This window comes from Chinchilla lanigera, unplaced genomic scaffold (assembly GCF_000276665.1).
Source record: "Chinchilla lanigera isolate Chin_1 unplaced genomic scaffold, ChiLan1.0 scaffold00094, whole genome shotgun sequence".
Taxonomy (NCBI): domain Eukaryota; kingdom Metazoa; phylum Chordata; class Mammalia; order Rodentia; family Chinchillidae; genus Chinchilla; species Chinchilla lanigera.
In genome coordinates this window covers 3,462,971-3,473,553 of record NW_004955495.1, presented here as the reverse complement: position 1 = coordinate 3,473,553, position 10,583 = coordinate 3,462,971, and the positions used below count along the sequence as shown (strand labels likewise).

The 10,583-nt window shown below is 52.7% G+C and overlaps 1 protein-coding gene across 9 annotated transcripts in view; it reads right to left on the bottom strand.

Annotated features, from left to right (window-relative positions):
* Positions 1-10,583, bottom strand: part of Rfx2 (regulatory factor X, 2 (influences HLA class II expression)) — a 70,657-nt gene that overhangs the window by 11,840 nt on the left and 48,234 nt on the right. For 7 of the 9 annotated variants that reach the window (XM_005405740.2, XM_013505326.1, XM_013505325.1 and 4 more), the window contains 2 exons: positions 4,253-4,327; positions 638-819 (listed from right to left, as the gene is read on the bottom strand). In XM_005405740.2, the coding sequence (XP_005405797.1) occupies positions 638-819; positions 4,253-4,327 (257 nt within the window). The remainder of the gene's footprint in view (positions 1-637; positions 820-4,252; positions 4,328-10,583) is intronic. The other 2 variants (XM_005405735.2, XM_005405737.2) reach the window with 1 other exon arrangement.

Sequence of the window (10,583 nt, the reverse complement as noted above, 5' to 3'; positions counted from 1 at the left end):
GGGCCCTGTCCTTTCTCCGCATGCCCCGCCCTCCCTTTTCTGTGGCAGATGCTGCAGACTGAACCGGGGTCCTTTGCACTGAGCCACATCCCCAGACCTTTTACATTTGTTATTTTGAGACGGGGTTTTGCTAAGTCACTACGTTGCCTAGGGTGGGCTCAAACTTGGGATCCTCCTGCCTCAGTCTTCCAGAGCACTGGGCTTGCAGGCGTGCCCCAGCACGCCCAGGCCTGGCCTCCTCTACCCTCTAGTTTTGGAAGGACGTCCTCTGTAAAGGACCAGCAGGTGTCAGGGACCAAAGGACTCCGCTCCCTTGGCCCCCGGCCGGGGTGTCCACACGCAGCCAAGAAGCCCACTTCTGCGCGTGCAGAGGCCTTGACGCCCTTCCCGTCGTGGCCACAGGGAGCAGCCTGAAGGTGCCCTGGCCGCCGGCTCCCAGCAGCTCCTCTCCAGCCGGCGGCGCACTGCAAGGGCGGGGTGCGTGTGGCGCGCGGTGCTTCCCGCGCTGAGGCCAGGGAGCGGTGGTGGCACCGCCGAGGAAGAAGTGGCAACTCCTGGGCGTGCGTGGAGTGGGAGGGGAGGGGGGGAGGCAGCCCCACGCGCGGGCTCCCGGCCAGGGCAGGCCAGCACTACCTACCTGGTGCCCAGGCGCCGCGTGCGCAGCCCCATGAACACGGAGCGGATGAGCTTCCCGAAGGAGGCGGCGTTCACGGGGTCCAGCTTGTGCTCCTGGCAGTGGCGCAGGTAGTGGTTGTACAGGGAGCTCCTGGGCAGGCTCACACCCTCAGCCGTCTCGTAGTTATCCAGCAGCCACTGGAGCTGGGCGGGAGAGGCGCGGGAGGTCAGAGCCGCAGGGCCGCCGCTCGCCACCCACCAGGGAGGATGGAGGGTGGAGGCTGGGCTCTTTGTCAGCTCCGGAGACGGCCCTGGGGATGCCACGCGGCACCGCGCGCCCGCTGCTCCGAGCACGTTACGGACAGCGTTCTCCCACGCGTGCGCGTGTTCTTTCCACGCCCGGCCTGGCTCTCAGATCGCTCCATGAGTCTGACAGAAACCTGCACAGCACGGAGACCGTCTGGGCTCTGTCCTCGTGACTGGTGGGTAAGTGTGCACCCCGACGGGTCTCCTGAGCCACAGGACGGAGCCAGGTTGTGCTGCCAAGAATGCCAGGCAGATGCAAGCAGAACCCTGCACTCTGTGACACAGCACCAGGGATGGGGGTGGCCCGCGCCCCCAAACCCAGCCGCTGCAGTGCAGCAGGGACTGAGTGAAGGACCTGACCTTGTGAGGTGAGCAGGCCCCCGAAGGGCATCGGTGCTCACTGGGCAGAACGCCCGGGAAGCTGGGGCTCAATTCTGTGCCTCCACCCAGCAAAGTCTGCCACACTGCAACAGGCAAACCCTGGCATGCCGGGCTCTAATGTGCCCCTTGTCCCCATGTCCTGTGCATCCCACAGAACCCAAAGCGGGAGTCTCTCCTGGGAGACTTCCACCTGCTAAGGAGCCATGTGCCCTCCAAGATGGTGTTAAGCATCAAGAGAAAATCCACCCCGGGAAGGAGGGCTGGAGGGAGCACTGCAGTTTTACACCAGGGCAGGAAGGTTCACTGAGCATGAGCAATGAGCAAGGATGTGAAGGAGCCATGGAGAGCAGCACTCTAGGCAGTGGACACAGCCTGTGCAAAGGCCCTGGGGCACCATGGAGCCTGGTGAGGTGCAGCACACAGAAGGAGCCTCTGTGGCTGAAACAGAGTGAGCGAGGGGCAGAGAGAGGAAAGCAGAGTGAGAGACAGGTGGATCATGCAGGGCCCTGCAGGCTGCAGAAAGAACTTGGGCTTTGGCCCCAGGGCGGCGGGAGCCACTCAGGGCTGAGGGCAGAGAAGTGCCGTGACCTGCCTGAGGTATCAAGACGACCACTGGGGGGCCTGAGAAGGGACTGGAGGCGGGCCGAGGGGCTGGGAGTTGGCCGCGATGACTCAGAAGAGATGTGGTAGCTGAAGCGTGGTCGTGGCGGAGGCCGTGGGAAAGCAGCGTGACCCTGGCCTTTCCTGAAGGTGGGTGTGGGGGAGGCTGTGGCCTTGGAGGGCAGCACCGCCCCTGGCCAAGACAGGACGATCAAGGGGCACAGGCAGAGGACCTGCACCTATGGGTTTCCAGGGGGTGGCCCGTGGCTGTGTCCCCAGCGGGGCTTCCAGAAGGGCCCTGCCCTCCAGCAGAGCCAACAGCCCCAAGGACAACGGTCGCGGGCACACAGCCGCCCTTCACCGTCCCTCTCCCTCTCTGGCTCTCGGGGTGGCCATGGTCAGGTCCAGGATGATTCTACAGCAGCGTGTGTGGCGGATCGCGTCGGCTAAGTCACCCAGCCCTAAAGCCTTGATCGTGGCTCCTGATGGAAGAAAAGAGTTCAACGACAGGCCCCTGTGAGAAGGCGGCCCGGGGATATTTCATCTGCTGGAAAAGCCGAGTTGGAACAAGAGCGTGCAGGGAATAGAGACCACTTTGGAGAATCCAAGCTATAGTATAACAACCACTGATAATTTCCTGCCATTTTTGTCTGTAACTCACTATTATTTGTCTATTTGTTTTCCGGAGACACTATCTTGCAGATACCAGTAGGTAAAATAACAACCATTGATAATGTCCTACCACTTCGTCTGTAATTCAGTGAATCCCCCTATTGCTATGTTGTCCTTCTTTCACTCTTTTAAAAAAAAAAAAAAAAAAAAGAATGTGCAGGGAAGCAGCCCTGGGCATCTTCCCCATGGAATTCCCCGGAGCCAGCGTCCCAGCAGCCTTGACAGCCGGCCTTGGGGCTTTATCTGTCTGCGGACCCTGCTGCCTAGCCGGGCTCTGCGCCCCATCTCCCTTTGTCCCCATCCGACCTCCTCTGCCCCGGCCGCGAGGCTGCCCGCTGGCTGGACGCTGGCCTGAGTGAAGTGGGTGTCACTCCTCAGAGGGTGACCTGAGCTTAGGACTCTCGGTGGCTTCAGACTTGGTCCAGAGCAGGGACACTGCCCAGCAGGGGGTACCTCAACACGGCCACCATCTCCTCTGCCAGGAGCGGGCGGTCACCAGGCAGGGCCTTGTTTTACTTCGCTTTTTGCCTTGCAGCCCTAGGTGGAGGATGTATCTCTGTTGGGCCCTGGGGCAGCTCATCGCTCCTACGTCCGGCCCATAACCCGGGTTTCTGAATCTTTCCTGCGGTCACCTTCGGCCGCAGCACTGGGTGGGAAATCTTGGGGTGCTGGCTAGGGTGGGGTGGGATGGACGGGGGCTCCTTCCTCCCGGGCAGCGGCAGAGGCTCACTCCAGCTTCGGTGCTGGTCCCCGTTTCAAGATGCCCAACACACCTCCAGTTCTGCGCACAGCCGGATGGGGACAGTCAGAGAAGTGGCCAGGGACGTAGGGGAGGGGGCCAAGCCTCTCTCTCAGTTGTCCCCAGAGCCAGCCACAGTCGAGGGCGAGGACACGCGCCACCTCCCAATCAGGGCCTGGGGTTGCTGTGTCCTCCCGGGGAAGGAGGCAAGTCTCACAGAGCGCAAGTCAGCACCAAGTATTTGCTTTCTGCTTCTCTCAAATGATCATTTCGCCCAAAAGCGGACCCTAGGAACATTAGTTGGAGATCTGTATGACACTTCTGATCTTGTATCACTCTCTCTCTTTCTTTGTTGTTTATTTTATTGATAATGGACTCTGCTGGTTTTTGGAACTGGGAATTGAACTCAGGACCTCATGCTTGCCAGGCAGGCGCTGTGCCACTGAGCTGGAACCCCAGGCTCACTGTGCTGGTTCTTACCTGTTGAGTATTAAGTCTTTTGTTTGTTTGTTTTTATGGTACTAATTGAATCCAGGTCTTTCCCATTGAGCTATGTCGTCGGCCCTTTTATTTTTATTTATTTATTTGCCTATTTTATTTTGAGATAGGGTCTCACACAGTCCTAAATTGCCCAGGACGGGCTGGAACTTGCAGGCCTACTGCCTCAGCCTCCCACAGCACTGGCACTGAGGTGTGCACTGCCAATCTGACTTTGAGGTCTTCGGGACACATTAAATAATGTGGTGCCTAGGACAAGCCCTTTTTACCCGGAGCAGGGTCTTGCTAAGTTGCCCAGACTGCATTTGAACTTGTGATCCTCCTGCCTCCTGGGGGCTGCAGTGACAGGCATGTGCCTCCGCGCCTGCCTGTGTGTGCTTTTAAAATGTGCATGACAGCTACAAACAGGGCAGGGGCAGCGCGGGCCAGACACGCACTTACATGGCTGTTGAGTAAACCGCTTTTGTGTGGGGTGACTCCTTCGCTTTTTTGGAGGTTTTCGATCGCCATTTGAAGCTAAAGAAAATGTGTGCAGAACAAAACAAAACAAAACAAAGTGGGAGGAAAAAAACAGAAAAGGAAATCAGATGGTTAGCAACAGCCAGGATGTGGTTTTTATTAATACCCAAATAATGACTCCAGCGCTTATAAAAGAAGGAGGCGCGACACAGGCGGGGCCAGCGCGCAGAGGCAGCGCAGAAGCAGCGGCGGCGGCGGCGGCGGGGGCGGCAACAGCAGCAGAATCTCGCAACGCCGGATACACGCATGCGCGGGCCGCAAGCGTCATCGCCGCAGCGCAGCCTGTCACCCTCCCGCGCATCCTCTGCGGCCTCGGGATCAGGAGGTTGAAGCCAAGCACAGCTGGCGACCCTGATATCCTGGCCAGCCTTGTGGCACAGCCCAAGGCCTCGCTGCTGAACGCTGTGGGAAGTTACAGGCGAGGCGCAAGGCACAGGACATGGAGCGCGGGCTCGGGCGGCGAGCCAGGAGCGCGATGGTGGCCGGGCTTCCCGGAGGAAGGGCTCCGAGAGGAGGGCAGGTGCCGGCAGGGCTGTGCACCGGAGGAAGCCAGCCGTGTACAGCTGTCACCACAGCCGCACGCGTTGTCACCTGCCTTAGCTGTGGGGAGGCCCTAGAGCACAGCCGTCCTTTCCTGAAACACCCAGGGAAGGTCAGACTTCAACCTCGAGTGCAAAAAGCGGCTGGAGTGCGTGTGCCGACACCGGGTCCCCAGTGATCGGCGTGGGACCCCTGCGAGGGTCACGGTTTCTCCCCTGGCCCCTGGGTCACTATGCTCACAGAGGTCGGCCACAGCCTGTGACAAGGAGGACACTCAGAGCTCCGGGCCTCGAGGCCAGGTGGGTGGTTGTCTCGCCACCTTCTGTGCTGGTTGCCTTCCCACTGCGGGTGCCGGAGACAGCTGGCGGCCCTGGGAGTGGCTGGGGTGGGGACTGCACAGCGTTCCCAGGCAGGGGGAGAAGATACCTCCTCCAGGCCAGAGGGCCTCAGCACTGCGGCCAAGTGACTCCTTTACACGGCTAAACATTTTTAAGGTTCTCCCTACAAAAAAGAGCTTTCTTTTTTGTGTTAAATCTACCAGTACCTCCCATATTAGGAATTGTGGGAAAATAAAATAATGTGTACATTAATTTATTTAAAACAGTGATGAAGCCATGATAGGTGAACGTAAAGTAACATTTCAAAATGAAGACTAGGCTAGGCATAGGAGCACATGGCTGTCATCCCAGCACACAGCAGGCTGAGGCAGGAGGATCGATGTGAGTTCCAGCCTGCACCACAAAGCTGAACTACAAAGTGAGACCCTGTCTCAAACACCAAACAACAACAAATGAAGCAGCAGGTCCACTCCTATGTCCCAGTGGGTTGCAGATATTTCTACCGGATATAACGGCGTCCAACAACTGGTTGTCTCTTACTGAAATTCAAGTCAGCTGCCTCTGGGGTCCGGAAACCCTAGCGAGGAAGACTTTGGTTACATCAAATTCCGAAGCCACTGGGGCGGCCCCCAGAGAAGCAGGGGGCAAAGGGGCCAAGCCCACCAGAATTCATGTGCCGGGACTCTGGGAAGTAGGAGAAGCTTACAGCAAGCAGAAGGACACTTAGTAACAGTGGCAGCGGCAAGAGACAGGTGAACTTGGCATTCACAGGGCTTTGCAGCTCACTAGCTGACCACTAAGTAGATTTCAGAGCCACTGATGACAAGGAATGATTTCATAAAAGTGTTTTCAAAGGTCATGAAACAAGTGATCGACAACTGTAAGTGGCAAAAATAAATCCCAGGGAAAGTGGAAGGGTTTGACATTCAGGGTTGCTATATCATAATATTAAAATATCTAGTTTTCCATAAAAAAAATTATGAGGTGTGCAAACAAATAAGGAAGCATGGTCTACACAGAGACCAAAGAGAAATAAAACAGGGCTATCCCTGAGGAAGGCCACACATCAATGTATGACACAGAGTTCAAATCAACTATTTAAGTAGACTCAGAGAGCTAAAGGAATCACGTGCAAAGAACTAAAAGAAAGCATGATTGTCTTGTCTCGGCAAACAGAGAATATGAACAAAAACAGAGAAATTATAAAAAGGAGCCAAGCCAGGTGTGGTGGCACATGCCTGTGATCCCAGCACAGGGGAGGCTGAGGCAGGAGGATCACTGCAAGTTCAAGGTCAGCTTGAACTGCATAGTAAGATCTTGTCACAAACAAACAAACACATGAACACAATAAAATGGAAGCAAATTAGAATTCTAGAACTGAAAGTATATTTGAAAATGTAATGGCTGAAAACTTCCCGAATTTTGTGAAAGACATGAACCCACATACTCAAAAATCTCAGCAAAGCACATCATCATCAAACTGGGGAAAGATGTTTCCAGAAGCAATGCCTCGCAAACAAGGGACCCCCCTTCACAGTAACAGCGCATTTCTCACCAGCGATCATGAGGGCCAAAAGGGTTATAATGGTGAATTTAAGCTGTATGAATTTTACTTTAATAAAAATATGTCCACGTAACAAAAGAGATATTAGTCTGTCTTCTAGCTGAAATGACACTTTACTGACGGGCATAATTTTATAGTATAATTTTATATCAGGTCCTCACGTCTGCACATCTTTTAGCTGTTGATGCAGCTTGTTCAACAGCCTCAAGATCAACACTCATGTCTGTGAATATCGAGCCAACCTCAGAAGCACTGCCCTCTCTGGACACCCTCCAGGTCCCAGGACATACACAAGTGCTCCAAAACTCTCATTTTTTGATTTGAAAACTTGACTACGGTCACTGGTCCTTTCCCATAATGTCAGGCTTGTTTCGCTTGTGTGTGAGAAAGCCTTTGCCAAGTAGCACCCGAGGCACAATAATCATAGTCAACACCCTTCCAAGCAAAAAGGACTTCTTATGAATACAACGGTGAGCTCTGTCTGTAACCCGAACAACCGTACTGGGTCCTTTCCTGGAGATGGGCACTGTACCAGGGAGGGGGCAGCAGGCTGTGGGGCCTTTCCACCCCCCACACAGAATACTGAGGAGACAGGCACTTGAGGATTAACATTTAATGAAAGTATCATTTTTACTATATTATCAAGGACGCATTTTTTCTTTCATTCTTTCTTTTTTTGGCAGTACTGGGGACTGAAACCAGGGCCTTTGCACCGAACTATATCCCCAGCCCCTTATTTTTTAATTTTTGAGATAGGGTCTTGCTACATGCTCAGGCCTGGTTCAAACTTGTGATAATCCTGCCTCAGCCTCCTAGACTGCTGGGATTACAGGCATTGCCACTGTGCCTGGCTGAGGACAATTTTAAATGAAACTAGCATCTTTTTCTCTCTTTCTCTCCTCTTTCAAAAAATCCCCAAACTTGTGGCCATGGTGGTAAAGGGGCTTCTTTTTTGTTTTTTCTTTTCTTTTTTTTGAGATGGTCTCACACTATAGTTCAGGCTGGCCTTGAATTCACTATGTAGCCCAGGCTGGCCTTGAACTTGTGGTGACCCTCCTGCCTCAGCCTTCTGAATGCTAGGATTACAGCCACCATCCCTGGCTACAGAGTCTTCTAAGCGTCTGGTCTCTCTGCCTTATTTATTGCTGTTTTACTCACATGAATTCTGCTTAATTGATGAAGACACCGACATGGCCAAAGGCAACAAATGACTTACTAAAAATAGTTTAGGTCTTGTGGACACACTGAGAAGGTCCTGGGGACACCCAGAGGCTTCCTGGACATGTATAAAACTGACTGCTGCAGCTAGGTATGATGGCACACACCTAGCACTAGGGAGGCTGAGGCAGGAGGCAAAACCCTGTCTCAAAAAACAAAACCAACAAACAAACTCCCCAAAACAAAACCCAAACCCAAACAAAAAACCCATAGGCCAAGATTCTGCCAACACAGGTCAGGATCGTGCCTGTGACTTCAGGTGGCACTCTCAGGCTACACCCAGAGCTTAAATCCAACAGTCCAGGCCCCTAAAAGTGGTAATTTTTCTTGTTTTGGTCCTGGAGATGGAACCCAATACGTCACTCACACTGCACAAACGCTACTACAGAGCCTCACCCCCTCCGGGCCGAGTGTGGTGACTTAGTATCACAAATGGGGGCATCAGGACTTTATAAAATGTCCCCGTGTCCCCTGAGCGCTGGGCTGGTGATGCTCTCACTTGCCCCTGGCACTTCGGGAGTTTCTCACCTGGGGTATGAAGGAGCAGGTGTGGGTTTTGTTGTTGTCCGGTTTGAGACAGCTATGCAGTGCAGGCTGGCCTTGGACTCACCTACGTAGCCCAAGCTGTCCTCGAACTCACAGCGATCCTCCCTGTCTCAGCCACCTGAGTACTAGGATTACAGGCGTGCACCACCATGCCTGGCTAACAGGAGTGTTTTGAGGCATACATAAAAAATTTTTATTTTGAGATCAGATCTTAAGTCACCAGTCACCAGGCTTGGCTCAAACTTGTGATCCTCCTGCCTCAGCCACCCACAGTGGTGGGTTATTCGTGTATACCACCATGCCCAACCAAAAATCAACTGTATTTTCATATCCTAGTGTTGAGCAGTTAGAAAATGAAATTTTTTTTTAAAAACTAGGGCCGGGCATGGTGGTAGGGCCAGGCATGGTAGTGCACGACTGTAATCCCAGCACTCAGGAGGCTGAGGCAGGAGGATTGCTGTGAGTTCAATGCCTGCCTGAGCTACAAAGAGAGGTCAAAGCCAGCCTGATCTACATAGTAAGACCCTGCCTCAAAAAGACAAAAATAAGGCCAGGCGTGGTGGCACACGCTTGTAAGCCAAGCACTCGAGAGGCTAAGGCAGGAGGATAGTTGCAAGTTTGAGACTAGCCTGGGCTACAAAGTGAGCTCAAGGCCAGCCTGACCTGCATAGTGAGACCCTGTCTCAAAAAGACAAAAAAAAAAAAAAAAAAGACAAAAATAAACAAACAAAAAAACCACTGCTGGGCGTGGGTGGCGCATGCCTATAATTCCAGCACTTGAGAGGCTGAGGCAGGTACACTGTCGTCAGTTCAAGGCCTGCCACTACATACTGAGTCCCTGTCTCAAAAAAATAAGAACAAAAACACCCCAACGAACAAATAAAAACTCAGTACCATTTACAGTAGTTCCCAAACATGCAGTACTTAGATATAAATCTAATAAGGCACATACAGGATTTACATGTTAAACATGATCAGAGAAATCAAGGATGATATAAGTAAGTGGAGGCAACATGCCACATTCATGGACTGTGAGATGCAACTGTGGTAAAGATGTCAGTTCTCCCCAACCCATCTACAGACTGAGTGTAATGGCATCAAAATCCCAGGGTGACTTTTTGCTATAGGTGTAGATGAAATGACCTAAAACTCATATAGAAACTTGAAATTTATATAAATGGCCAACATCATTCTAAGGAAGAATAAACTGGGAGGACTCCTTCGATTTGGTTTGAGGGTTTACTATAAAGCTATAGTTAGGGGCCGGGGATGTAGCTCAGCAGCACTGTGCTTGCCTGGCAAGCGCAAGGTCCTGGGTTTGATTCCCGGTACCAAAAAAAAAAAGCTGTAGTAATTAAAATGGGGTGCTTTTGGGCAGAAAAACTGGCACACATATCAGTGGAACAGAACAAGCAGGACACCCTGAAATACAGCCACACGCATGGACAACTGGTCATTTCATAGTTAGAAAACATCAATCTACACCATACACAAAAGCAGACCTGAATCATAAAATAAAAAAAGAGCAGATCTGAATGTAAAATGTAAAACTACAACGTTTTTCAAAGACCAGAGGAGGAAATATCAGGACCAGCAGACAAGTGAACACTTGACACAACATCAAAAGCTGGGCCATGACAGTTGGGGAGAGGACACTAACTGGTTGTGGGGTCCCAATGCAATGGGAGGCTGGAGAGAAAAAGCTACAAAGAATGGCTTTCACCCCAGATGGCTCACTTGAGATGTTAGTAAGAATTGCCTCCTCAGTATTCTATAGCCATGATGAGGAGGAGGCCAAGGAGAGAAAACAAAGAGACCGAGAAAAAGCAGCTGCTTTTGCTGCACCACTAAGAGGAACAGATCCCAGGTCTGATTCCCGGGGCCCCACGAAGAACTCAACTACTGCATTCATCTGCTACCGCTGTTAAAAGCCAGGCCACCTCAAGAGGAACTGCCCTAAGAGGCCCCATGGGCCATGCCCTGGATGCAAAGGAGACCACTGGAGATCGGTCTGCCCTCTGAGGTGGAGGCCCCAGAGCTCAGACCC